The 14,386-nt window shown below is 44.0% G+C and overlaps 1 protein-coding gene across 1 annotated transcript in view; it reads right to left on the bottom strand.

The window, feature by feature from the left end:
* Positions 1-13,552, bottom strand: part of SH3BGRL2 (SH3 domain binding glutamate rich protein like 2) — a 48,010-nt gene extending 34,458 nt beyond the window's left edge. The window contains exon 1 of the mRNA XM_073336519.2: positions 13,307-13,552. Coding sequence (XP_073192620.1) covers positions 13,307-13,351 — 45 coding nt within the window. The 5' untranslated portion in view covers positions 13,352-13,552. The remainder of the gene's footprint in view (positions 1-13,306) is intronic.
* Between the last annotated feature and the right edge of the window lie 834 nt (positions 13,553-14,386).

Below are 14,386 nucleotides of genomic sequence, written 5' to 3'. Positions count from 1 at the left end.
ATGGTGAAGCACTGGAATGCGTTACGTAGGGAGGTGGTGGAATCTCCTTCCTTTGAAGTTTTTAAGGTCAGCCTTGACAAAGCCCTGGCTGGGATGATTTAGTTGGGGATTGGTCCTGCTTTGAGCAGGGGGTTGGACTAGATGACCTCCTGAGGTCCCTTCCAACCCTGATATTCTATGATTCTAAGTTTCAGAGTAGCAGCTGTGTTAGTCTGAATCCGCAAAAAGAAGAGAACAAATTTATTTGAGCATAAGCTTTCATGAGCTACAGCTCACTTCATCGGATGCATGAAGTGAGCTGTAGCTCACGAAAGCTTATGCTCAAACAAATTTTTTAGTCTCTAAGGTGCTGCAAGTCATCCTCTTCTTTTTATGATTCTAAGCAGGACTAAATCATCACGTTTTCTTAACATTTCATAGGGACTGTTACTTATCAATATCTTCCTTCTTTGACAGTAGTTCGTATGCTTCTACACCACTTGGTTTTGCTGCCTTAAATTACACAAGGGGGGAATAAACAGTACAGAGAAACCTATTCCCATGTCTCATTTGCAGTAAATATTTTGCTTTATTCAGAGCAAGCATTCTGAGCTAATGCTATGTGCTTTATCAGTCAAATGATTCTGTAGCAATGTTTTGCTGACACACACTCTGCCCATGAATTTTGCTAAGTGTGGTCTGTGCTTGCAGTTTTACAATGTAATTGATGAATAAATTCCAGGGCTTACAGCACATTCACTGTTTGTTTTGAGAGCACCAACAATTGTTTTAATTTTTTAAAAGTTGTAAAGATGCTAGGAAGTAGCAGCTCCTTGCTTTTTAAAAGGTGCTACCAAATCTGCTCCAATTAGCTACAGGCTAGCAAACGCTGAGTAACTGATACTTGTGCCCACATCTTGAGAAAATTACAAACAAGAAACATAACTGCAAGACTAATTGCAAATGTAAACATATTGGTGGCTTCAAACATACCTGCCAACACTGAATAGGTGTAGGTAGGGCTGCATGGGGAGAAAAAGTGGAGACTAGGAGAGCTTTTTGAAGGTAAAGGAATGGGAAGAGTTAAATATCTTGCTATAAAAGAGGGACTGTCCTGTACTAAAAGGAAACATTTTTCAAGTTACTAAATTAAAATTAAATAAAGATTTTAATGGATGATAAAAACAAATGGCGTCCCTTCCTCCTGCTTCATGAAAAGCTCTTCAGGCCCAGTGCTACCAGCATGTCCCTCCATCTCCTAGGTGTAGGGATGGCCACGGGGGCTCCACACACTGCCCCCACCCCAAGCGCTGGCTCTGCAGCTCCCATTGGCCAGGAACTGGAGGGACATGTCACCGCTTCCTGGGAGCCTGCAAGGTAAGCACTGCCCAGAGCCTGCACCCCAACTCCCTGCCCGAGCCTGGAGCCCCCTCCCACACCCCAAACCCTTCATCCCCGGAGCCCACAACCCCAGCCAGAGCCCTCCCCCCCACGCACCTTAACCCCCTGCACCAGCCCTGAGTCCCCTCCTGCATCCAAACTCCCTCCTGATGCCCACACCCCCTCCTGTGCCCCAACCCCCTGCCCCAGCTCAGAACCCCGTTCCACATCCAAATTCCATCCCGGAGCCCAACCCCTCCTCCCCTGCCCCAGCCCTGCGCCCCCTCCTGCACCCAAACTCCCTCTCGGAGCCTGCACCTCAACCTCCTGCCCCAGCCCAGAGGCCCCTCCCATACTCTGAATCCCTCATTTCAGGCCCCACCCCAGTGAAAACCCCCTGCCCCAGCCCAGTGAAAATGAGTGAGTGAGTGAGGTTGGGAAGAACAAGCAACGGGGGGGGGGGGAGGAGGAGGGATGGAGTGAGCAGGGGCAAGGCCTCAGAGAAGAGGCAGGGCAGGGGCAAGGGTGTTCGGTTTTGTGCGATTAGAAAGCTGGCAAGTCTACCCAGAACTCCCTCCTGATGGGCACGCTGGTTTATAGTTTACTCTTTCAGGAACATGTGATAGCTGAAGCGAATAGACACAGACTTTGCAAAAGTATTTCTAAAATTATTTTCTTTAGACAATACAAGAGACAGATCCAGCTAAAACCAGAAACACCTACACGCCATTCCGTGCCTCCATCTCCTCACCAGTCTTGAGTGGTCTTTGGGATTTGGGTCAACATTCTTTCAGGATTCCAGGTCCCCTCTTCAGGACCATGCTCCTCCAGCTCACAGCTTATCCTCAGACTCATGGAGAATCTCTGACCTTCGCAGTCAGCTTCCTTCAATGCTGGCTGGTCTGCAGTCAGCAGGTCCTCCTTGGCTCCTAGAGCCTGACCCTTTTGTTCCTCTCTCCGAGTCCCTCTCTGCTTTTAACCAAACATCTCAGTCTCTTTGTTCCCTTTCTGGGGAAAGTCCACTGCTCCTCTTCCTCCTCCCCCCGCGGCCCCTCCCATACCCCTTATCTGCAGTGAGAACTGGTTCTCCTAGCCTTCAGCCATCCCAGTGTCCTAAAGTGCTTCCATCTGAATGGGAGCTTGCAGTTTAAGAAATTTCCATTGTCCCTAGTCTGAGAGAGGCATGATACCAGCTCTGAAAGCAGATAACGGATTCCACATACACCGAGGCACTCATTGATACAACAATTTCATAAAATCAACCAGAATTCATAAGTTGTACATAGACAGGTTCTCCAAACCATCACACGTGCCTCTTCCTTAGAGTAAAAAGAAAAGGAGGACTTGTGGCACCTTAGAGACTAACCAATTTATCTGAGCATAAGCTTTCATGAGCTACAGCTCACTTCATCGGATGCATCCACTGTAGCTCACGAAAGCTTATGCTCAAATAAATTGGTTAGTCTCTAAGGTGCCACAAGTCCTCCTTTTCTTTTTGCGAATACAGACTAACACAGCTGCTACTCTGAAACCTTTCCTTAGAGTACTTTCTATCAAGAGCAATTCAAACAGAACCCGAGCTGTTTAAAAAAAAAAAAAATCTTAGCTCCTGGAGTAATAGGCACATTAGAAATCTCTAAGGAAGAGAGCTAACTATATGCACTATGCTATGGCAAACTGCCTGGTTAAGTGCCACTGCAGCTGCTTTCGGGGAGTCAAAAGCCTATTTGACTGGAAAGACTGCTGCCCTATATGGGGCCTCCTTGGGTTGCACCTCTGTATTAAAGATGAGATAGTAGAAAGTGGACCATCATACTTTTCCTTAAACTTTGAAATGTCCAAGGTGTTTCAAGCTATTTGGATGTCCATTTTGAGAAGAGTGCATCTCTCCTGTGGCATACATAGTGCAGCAGTTGCTATGGCAAGTAACCATTGGTTTAGCTAGGTAGCGAATGGTTATGCAATACTGCGGGGGTGGGGGTGGTTTTTAGCTTCTCGTGTCTCTTTTTTCCCCGAAGATGCACATAGGCGAGTGATGTTATCTTGCACTTCTAGCAGGGGACTGGGAGTCAATGCAACTGGTTTTGGTAAAATTACACTTCTGTCACATGTGATAAAAGCCCCAGTGTGGGTACAGAAATTGTCTTGAATCAGACATGCTTTCCTTACCTAAGAAACGCAGTAGAAGCAAAAATAGGCAGAGTACATCTGTCACTGCAGGCTCAAATGTAACAAGAGCATCAGAAACGTGCATGGCTCTATGATGGACTCTGCGATGGTTTCTCTTTTGTGCTTATGTCAAAACAGCAATGCAACGAAATAGAAGACGAAAGAATGCCAGGACTGTCACCTCCTGTCATTTTATAAATCTGAATAAAGAAGAGTGAGGTGGGTCTGCAGTTAATCAGTATTAAATTAGAGGTATGTTCATCTGATTCTGCTAAGGCTTCATCACATCTCCTGTTATGGCTTAATATTTTCACAGTAAGATGTAACTGGGAATGTGATTTAATCATCAATATGAGAAACAGAGATAATAATCCAGCGTAGTAACTAGTTATTATGGTTCCTGTAGTACAACAGATTCCCTTTGCATTACTTTGCAAGACTAATGATGTTTCTGATATTTTTGACATGCACAGAGGTGGAGGGGGAAGCATTTCAAAGAGGTGCTGTCTAGATGACTCCGATTCCAAACAGCCGGAGCTGTTCATCCTTCAGCTTTTCATGAGCCACTCGGTGTGTGTCTCTCACTCACACACACACGCCTTTTAAACTTCAAATGATCAAAAGCTAGTTCATAGCCTGTAACATTACTTATTGGAATTTTACAAGGGGAACACAGATGTAGAAAAGCTACCTGATTTGCCCAAAGCCATGTGAAAAATTAGTGAAAAATCCAGAATTGGAAATGTAGTTGTTGGTTCCTAATCCCATTCTAGGACTTCACTTGCCCTATTATTAATTGTCTTGCAGTAAATTTGATTCTCTTTGCTGGACCTGGACCTCCGATTTTGTAACCCACATTTACTCTGTGTGGTTTGCTGGACCACAGAGGTTTATGAGTCTCCTACATCTTTTTTTCTAAGAGAGCTGAGCGTTTTAGCTCAGACAGTACAGGGTTCAACTTTTCTATCTGGTTCAATCCCCACTGCTGACCCCAGGGACATTATATTACATTTGTAAAGTACATCAGTAGGGTGCTTTCAGGCTGGAGCCTAGAACATTGCACAAAAGTTTTACATTTAAGAACAGCAATATAAAACATTAGCAAAAATACAAACTGAAGATATTTTGTTTTTTGAAGAACTCCTCCCCCCCACCCCAACCCCCACCCCCTCATTGCCAAACAAACACACAAATAAGATACCTTTAAGGTTTAATTACTAGGCACAGAAAGCTGCAATGCAATTCTGTGAACCTTGTATTTAGTCAATTGGGGCCTGATTCAAAGGCCACTGAAGTCATCAAGGATCTTTGGATCGAGCCCTTACTGTATCTGATACAGCAGCTATTACAGCACCTTTTGTTAACACGACTGTCAAGACGTTGCTGCAGTAAGGAGAAAATCAAGAAAATCAGATGTGGCTACTTAACACAGTAAAACATTGCAGCCCAAGAGGTCTGACATTAACTTGATATTTTCCTTGAACAAGATGTCTGCACTCTGCATTCAATGTAATTCATGCCTATGATTTGTTCTAGAATAATTTGTTTCAATAATTAAAATACTGAAACTAGGTAAAGGAAAAATGCTGAAGTTTTGTGCTGCTTAGAATGCTTTGCCCAAACAGGCACTTTGGCTAATGGATCCTCAGAGCCAGTAAATGCCTTTAAATCAGATTGCCTAAGATAAGAACTTTCACACAATCCTATTGATCCATGAAATAGAATGGAATTCAACTCACTCTCTTGGTTGTGTTGGCTTTGCAGGGGTAACAGGAATAAAACCAGACATCTAAGACCAAATCCTGCAGTGAGCTGCATGTGGATAGACTCTTGTACCCATGCAAAGCAACACTGAAGTCTTTTTTTATTTTTGTCACTAAAGTAAGCAAACCTGATGCTGAATACAAACACAGCTCCAGGTTCTCTTACCTCTTTGGGTTTTAGTTGGATTACGCAACTGCTTTCTAACAACAGAAATGGGTTATGGATTATTTTTCAATTTCCAAAACAAATGTGATTGGAGTATCTTAATTTTGCTTTTCCTTGATTTTTCACATTTGCATTGTGGATGCTATATGTCAGTAACCTTAACTGTTTGAAATCAAATTCAGTTAGCAGACATGGTGACTTAATAGATTAAGGATCTTCTACAATCAGTGCCAGTAGTGACAATAAAGAATGAAGCAAGACCCAATAAAGGGGCCACAGTGACCATTAGTGAAAAAAGGTCTATTCATGGGCTAGACCATTGTCTCATGGAACTGTTAGCTCTACAGGCTAAAGAAATAAAATCTTTAAAAATGTATGAATTGTTCTTTATCATTTCACAATCATGCCAGAATGAGTGAATTCAGAGAAAAGAGATAACCTTAAAAGCACATGTTGTGCAATTGTTAGAGATTGGGGTTATTCACGTAGCTGAAGTTGCGTAACTTAGATCGATCCCCCCCGCCCCCACTGTAGACCAGGGCTGAGTTCAGGACATATTCCCCTGAAGGGACAGAAGTATAGGGTGAAGCAGCAAAAGGTGGCAGGGCCAGCAAAAACCTGCTAGGCTGTCTTTACGAGGTTTCCCACTGGGTTTCAACTGCATCACCTAAAATATGTTAAACTACAACTTGCCCTGTCTACACTAGGGTGTTTTTAAAAACTTTTATTTTAGTCTGGACAAGGCCTTAGGGTTTTCTGTAGTGCCCACAAGCAGTGATAGGGGACTGTATGGTGCAAACACTGAAAGGAATATTTACATTCCAATTAAAGCTGTTTTACTGGATATTTTTAAATTCATGAAGCATTTGCATCTACAGGTTTCATAATAAAATAAAGCCATCAGAGCTATTACAGTTCACCATCAACCATACGCAGGACTAGAAACAGCGATGTGCTTGAAAAGTCTTGGGATTCTAACACCAAAATGAAGTGTTGAGGTATTTTCTTTGCTGCTTCTGGTGCTCAACCTCTTGCTGGATACCATTTTACCATCCCTCCCCAAGAGGGCTTATTCTTTGAACTTCTACACATATTTATAGACAGGCCATTTTTCTTTTCTCTGGCATAGGTCAGATTGCACTAAGTGTCAGGGATTTAAAAAGAAAAAAACAAAACAGTGAGAATACACCTAAACAAAGGGAACACTGTGCTAGCAATGGTTAGTATATTTTTCAGGGACATTTCCAGCTCAGTACATTTAGTACAACCTGGGTATAATTGTGGAGATTTCAAAGGAATTATATTGGAGAAAACTTGGACCATTATGCTTGCCAAACAATGTCACCTCTCCTCGTGGTTAGCATACAGGGGTTTTGTTTAAACGAAAATAAGATGATTCATTCCCCTGTCCTTCACCCCACCTTCCATGCAAGCACATTCACACCAGACTTATCACAGGCTAAAGAGGAAGAAGGTTTGTTAAATCTCCCTGTTAGAATATTGGCAACACATTGCTGTGTAGATAACAAAGAAACCGAACCCAGTATTGTAGGCTTGTTGAATCTTTATTTAAAAACAAAACAAAACTAGTAATTTAACCAAAATACCAGTGTAACCCTTCTGCCTGTCAGAGTTGGCAGCAACAAGGGCCGGGTTCAATACCTAGGGGATCCATTCCAATAACACAATGCAAACCGGCTCGAGCCCCCACCCAGTGACCTGGGACAAATATATACCACCGCCGCTGGGCGCCTCCAAGAGGCAATACTTCCCCTCTCGCAAGCACATAGTCTGAGTGTAGCAAAAAGCCTTTTAATAACAGAGAGAAACAATGTGGCATTATGTTGGGGAAACACCACCAACAGGATTCATAACACAACCCATGAGCAAAAAAACCCACCCCAAGCAAATTGGGGCATGCCCCTTTCCCTTTGGTTCTTGAGTCCAGCAACCCCAAATCACCCAAAGTCCCAAAAGTCCAATGCCCCAAAAGTCTCTGTCCCTGGTCAGGGCAGCCCCAGAGTTCGAAAGTTTATCTGTGGAGCTTTACCTCCCAACCTGGGTGGAGATGGGACGGGGGTAAGAGGCACCTTACATGATCTGAAGCTGACCGCCCCATAGCTCCATAGCAGCGCTCCGCTCCGCCAGCCGCCCCACGAACTCCTTCGCTCAGCTCCGCTCCGCGTCCCACCAGCGGCTCCCGCCGTCCTACGAACTGCTCCACCAGCCTGTCCACAAGGCACTCCAGCCATCCCGCAAACTGCTCCACAATATATCTTCAGGCTCCCCGACTACTTAACACAACACTCAGTGATTTCAGCTCTTAGTCAGTTCAGCTCTTTGGTGAATTCAGCTTGTAGTAGGGGAGCCTCAGTGCTGGTGCACCATTAGCCCAAAGTGAGCTCAGCTGCCTGTAACTAGACTCCTAATGGAATCAAAATTAGCTCTGATATTCCACAGTGGAGAGAGGAGGAAGTGCAATTAGCATGTAAGGCCCTCACCAAGGGGCCCATGCCACCAAGTATTAATACTTGTCCCCAGCCTCTCTCAATTCACAGAGTTTTAAAACCCATGACCCTTGCCTAGCGAGTGCTACTTAGTTGATGGTGAGTCCCTCCATCATAACAAAAGGCCAAGTACAGTTCCAAGCACAGTTCCCATAATCAGGATAATAACAATTTATTCTTCCTGCCCCAATAACAGAGACACTGGGGATCCCACAGCAGCCAAAGTGACCATTTGGGCAGCTATGGCCTCATTCTAGGCGGGGTGGGTGTGCCTATGCAAATGAGATCGGCTCCTGAAGTTCTTTTCCACAACTTGCCACACCTCACCACCAGATGTCAGGGTGGAGCTCATCCTGGCACTGCTTACACCAGTAGTGAGGTTAAGAAATGAAAAACAAAACAGTCATACCACACACCTTGTTACAGAACATTGATCTCAATGTTATAAATATAGCTACAATGGGCCAGATTCTGATATCATGTAAATCTATTTGACATCAGTGGCGTTATTACCGATTTACAGAATCTTGCCTCTGGCACAAAGCCGTGCACTGTTAAGGAACAGGTAGTAAAGGTATAAATTTCTTAAATAAATCACACACATTTAAAAATGATGGTATATCAGAATTCAGACAGCCCTTGTATAAGTACCAATATTGATAAATAACTGTTATAACAGGATTTTGCATAACTGTGAAAAAACTATTTTATTTCTATATCTGCAAATACCAGCTAGTCATAATGTTTTTCATTTTCAAAAACTGCCCATCCCCTAGTCAGTACTACAAACACAGGCATGGAGACATCCACATTACATTTTTTTTTTTTTTTTGTATATAGCATCTTTGCTCAAAATCTAGTGCCAGCCAAGGAAGAGAGAGTGCCTTTCAGTCTAAGGTATGTTTTAGGTATCAGTCACTAATTTAAGTCCCAACATCTAAAGATATTTCTTTGTAAATTCTTATGTGTGCATATTTCCTTTTGTTGACACTCCTGTTTCAGATATGCATTATGAAAACTCCAAATATAACAAAAATAATCTTAATTTGCTCACATTGTAAATAGAACTCAATCAATGGCACCATCGCTCTTTGCGGAGCAAGGTGTATGCGCCAATGAGTTCTCTGATTGCTGCTAAGTCCGACACATGAGCGATGGGCCTGTCCACAGATAAGGCACACCCATACACTAACAATGCTCTGAATCCGAGCAGCAGATTCTTTCCTCCTCTGACGCCAGTCCTCACAAAGCCCGATCCAGTCTGCTTCGCAATGCCTTGCTCCATCTATCTACATGCAAGCTGACGCTGCTAATTAGAGTGACATTCTTCACTTCTTTCCCAATCATCCAAAGGATTCCAAAGGATACTAAATCATCTTTGCAAGCATCCTGAAATCTGCACAGTGGTCTGCCTCTATTTTAGACACTTCTTGAGCTTCAGAGTACAGCGCACGCTTCGGGATCTTGTATTCCAGCATTCACTTGATATGTCCAAGCCACCTGAGTCTTTTCTTACTAATCAACATTCCGATGAATGACATACCAGCATGATTTAACACTAAATAGAACTAGTTTATCTACAAACAATGGAACAGAAAGAGAAGGTAACTGTACATCCACAGCAGAACAGAAGGGCAGCAATAATTTCCTAGGGAAAATGATGGAAGAAGCATTGCCTAAGACATTTAAAACTTGATTGGACAAAGCACTAGCAAATGCACTTGAGAGAACAGTCCTAGATGTTGTCCTACAACTGCCTACAAATGTCCTACAACTTCACCCAAGATGTCATAAGGAGTGGAAATCAAACCATCAGTTCCTTCCAGACCTGTTGGTGTGGGTTCTGGAGGGGTGTTTCATTATTTTCTAGTGCCCTTGGCAAACAGGGAGATAATGCTGTGTCCTGAATTGCACGGGAGAAGATGCAGGCTCGGCTTTCCATGCACTTGGAAGAGTATGGACATGACCTAGCTGGTCTTTCCCTTCTCTGATACCTGATTCTACAGTGGTCTTCTCAAACATCAAGAAATAAGTTTTAAAACTTCACTGTTTTAGAGTATTACTAAAGTAGAGAATCGGTAATGGGTTGCAGTGCCTTTCCCCTTTATGTCACCTATTCTATTCTGCCCAAAGATACTAACAAATGAAAGTCTTTCCTATCAGATGGCCGTACAATAGCTTATATAAAGTGAGTTGGTGGTCTTAGTCCAGTACTAATGGTACACGTCATCTAAGTCACCATCATAATTGGCCCTACTGCTGGCAGCCAAAGCAGAAAAGCCAGTGGATGAATTGACATGAAAATTAAACTTCACTTCAACCCCAGAACTGGGATGGCAGGGTAATGGGAGGGAATCTCTAACTGCTGCTGATCTTGGTGTAAAAATTAACTTGTTTGTCAGTCAGGTAATAACTAGCTAGATTAGCCCAGCCATCCCTACCTGTGCCCGAAGCTGGGAATGGGCAACAGGGGATGGATCACTTGATGATTACCTGTTCTGTTCATTGCCTCTGAAGCACCTAACAGTGGCCAATGCCAGCAGACAGGACACTGGGCTAGATGGACCTTTGGCCGTTCTTATGTTCTTATTCTTAACTATTCTAGCTGGTGATTATTGGACCAAGCTTCTCCTCCCCTAGCCCCCCCAAAAAACTCAAATAGGTCATTATGGTTTGAAATAAATATGAGACAAATTAAACATATCAATATTGCACTACTACAATATGAACTGACTGCCAGTTAATGGGAGGGAGTGTTTCTATTATGAATGCTCACTGAGCATGTACTGTTAAAGTTCTGAAGAGATTCTGTATTTGCTCAATAGGCTACTGAAATGGATAATTCGTTTTTATTAGCTGTAAGCATGAAAATACTAAGCATTCCAAGCACTTCATGCCAAACTGTATCAGACGAGAAACCTGTCATCATGCAACTGACCTGAACACAAACAGTGCACAACAGAAGACCAAAGGAAGAGAATACATAAACCTTCAGTGGGGAACAAAGTCCACTGTCACTCTACAAAAAAAAAAAAAAAAAAAAAAAAGAATGCCAATAATAGCACTGCTCAAGCATAAAGTATACCAATTATATCTGAAGCCCTCTGATGTTTCTCATTAAAGAACACATTCAGATGAGCATTTCCATTCCGATTGTCTTCATGGAAATATAAGCTGTCATTTTAAATAGGAATATGGATATTTATAGGTCACATGCATAATTAATTAACCAAGAGAAAACTGTAAGGACTTCAGCTACTATCAAAGGACATAATGATTGATGCCCTTCAAAATTTAATTCAAAGAGTTGTGCCCACTTCAAAATACTTGTTAACTTGCAGATATGCCTTTGTCCTGAGGTTGTTCTGTGGTTTGTTTGTTTGTTTTTTTAAAAGCCTCCAGTAATTATCAGTAGACTTTATTTTGTTTGTTACAGTGCCCTGAGGAAAAATACGTATTTCAGACTAAAGCAATGCTGTTGCAAGACTCCCCTTCTCTATCCATGGGACGTGACTAACAGTGGTAAAACTAGGTTTCAGAGTAGCAGCCGTGTTAGTCTGTATTCGCAAAAAGAAAAGGAGTACTTGTGGTAAAACTAGGCTGTTTTACTCAAGAAATCTCATCAATAACTTAAGGAAGAGTTTTAAGGTTTTTTTTAAGTGTCAGCTTACCAATTTTGTTATACTTTCTTTAGTCATTTTAATTTTTTCCAAGCACACACGCATGACCCCAGACCTCCCTGGACATTTTAAATACCTTTCATTTCAAAGCAGGCAGGCTGATACAAAAAACAAAAAACAAGCGGAACAGCATAAATAAATTTTCTCTCACAGTAAAGTTTTTGTACGCCAGTGCTAGATGAAGACTGACTACATACAACCAAGTATAATTATGTTGGAAGCAATGCTACAGTAAATACTAACATTCTAGTCTAAATCAAGTTTAGAATGGAAATGGTAGAATAACAACAGGGAGGGCTGTACCATGATAAGAACTTCTGCTAGGAGAGAGGAAACAATCTATCACAGCAATACTCTTATAATAAAACGAGGAAATACACTTTATTTAAAAAACAAAAACAAAAAAAATACCAAGCAGATATCCTGCTCTGCTTGTTTTTAAACTAAATTATGGGAATCATAGAATTGTAGGACTGGAGGGACCTCAAGAGGTCTTTTACTCCAATTTATTTCACTGTTTAAACACCCTGACAGAAAGTTTTTCCCAAATAAGCAACCTAAAGGGGAAGGATAGCTCAGTGGTTTGAGCATTGGCCTGCTAAACCAGGGTTGTGAGTTCAATCCTTGAGGGGGCCATTTAGGGATCTGGAGCAAAAATTGGCGATTGGTCCTGCTTTGAGGAATTTCCAAACACTAGATGACCTCCTGAGGTTCCTTCCAACCCTGATATTCGATGCAGGGCCGGCTCTACACTTTTTGCTGCCGCAAGCAGCACGCCAAATTGCCGTCTGAAGAAGGGAGCTGCCACTAAATTGCCGCCGCGGGTGGCCGAAGAAGGGGGCTGCCGCCGAATTGCTGCCGTTGGACTGTGAAGATACAAGCTGATGCTGAATTGCCACCGTGGTGAAAAAACTCATGCCGCCCTAACGACGCATGGCCTGCCGCCCCTTTAAGATTGCCACCCCAGGCACCTGCTTGGAATGCTGGTGCCTGGAGCCAGCTCTGATTCTATGATTCTAAACCACCCCTGCTGCAATTTAAGCCTATTGGTTCTTGTCCTATCCTCAGAGGTTAAAAAGAACAATAATTCTTGTATAACGCAGTTCCTCAGAGACTGTAAAAAGAAAAGGAGTACTTAGAGACTAAGGTGCCACAAGTCCTCCTTTTCTTTTTGCGGCTACAGACTAACACAGCTGCTACTCTGAAACCTGTCAGATACTGTAGTTTCGTGGAATTTATGGTTCAAATTTGAGACCTCTTTTCTTACTCCACCCCACCAAATCTTATCAACAAAGGCACCCCTGTCCACCACTAACTACTATCTGAAATGTAGGTCCCCTAAGCAATTGGCCCCACCCAAATCCAAGTGGTTCCTTGGAATTTCCAAACATTTGATGAGCAGCAGAGTTGTGTGTAAAAAGAAAAGGAGTACTTGTGGCACCTTAGAGACTAACCAATTTATTTGAGCATGAGCTTTCCTGAGCTACAGCTCACTTCATCGGATGCATACCGTGAATGTTTGCAGCGGGGAAGCGCCATCCCCCCAGCCAGCTTTAGCGATAGCAGCGTGGGTGGCTGGGGATCCCAAGCAGCCAGCTGGCCGCAGCCACCGCCTGCCCCTCTGCCCCTCCAGGTGCGCCTCCCACGCCCCCCATCACTCACCGCCACCGAGCCAGAGGAGGATGCGATGAACACCCGGATAACCATCCTCACTTCATTCGCCGCTTCTCTCCAGCCAAGGGGAGGCGTGGAAGAGCTAAGGGGGCTTCCACTCCTGCAGCTGAAAGCCGCTGCTGCGAGCTGGGGGGTTGCTTGCAGGACCTAGCCCGCCTTGCTCACCCCGCTGAAGCCCAGAGGCGCTAGCAGCTCCAGCCCTGCCTCCGCCTCGGGACTCCCGCTTCGCCTGGCAGCAGCCGCAGCCGCAGCGCAGACACCCAGAGCGGAGCGGGAGGCAGGAGACGAAAGCAGGACGGGGGGATGAGAGGGGCGTGCGCAGTGGTTGCTGGGAATTGTAGTGCTGCCGCTCTGCCAGCTGGTGGATGTGTTTCCAGGGGGCAACCTGCACCTCCCAGCTGGGGGGGCGGCAGGTCGAACGGGGCCCCACCCCGGTCTGAAAACCGGGCTTTAGATCCGTCCCCACGGTCAGGTAGTTTAGTAGGGAACAACCTACTGAATAGTAGCCGCTAATTCTGGCTGTCTCTAAATTCTGGTGGCTCCCATAGGGGACACTTCGAGGAGGCCTGATTCCCAGAGATGTTGCACACCCGCAGCTCCCATTGACTTGAGCCTGAGTTGGGGGGCTCAGTACCACGGCCTGCCAGGCATGCTGGTCACCCCAGTTATTTATGGCCAAGGATCTAGACACCCTCGCAAATCAACAGTGGAACAGAGGCAAGTAAGGACCATTTTTAAAGATACAGGCCACAGTGCCTAACAGCTTGTTTTCATCTGCAGCATTATTAAAGTACATCCATAATAAGGGCTTCTTTCACATTGAGCTTTGCCTGCATGCCAGCTGATGGTGTTTAGAAATGACAAAATCCTATTTTTCAGCTGAGTTTTGAATTCCCCTCACTCTCAGCTTTATTTTCTACTGCCTGGCCTAGTGTCTACCCGTCTGCACAAAGTGGGTGTCAAAGGCCACCATTGTGATCTGGTGGCATTTTTTACACTTGCTTCACACAAGTGAAAATTACAACACAAGGTTTGAGACCGAAGAAAATCAGACTGCTTGCCCTTTCA

The sequence above is a fragment of the Lepidochelys kempii genome, chromosome 3 (genome assembly GCF_965140285.1).
Source record: "Lepidochelys kempii isolate rLepKem1 chromosome 3, rLepKem1.hap1, whole genome shotgun sequence".
Classification (NCBI taxonomy): Eukaryota; Metazoa; Chordata; order Testudines; family Cheloniidae; genus Lepidochelys; species Lepidochelys kempii.
The sequence above is the reverse complement of the archived record's forward strand: the minus strand, read 5'-3'. Positions and strand labels throughout refer to the sequence as shown.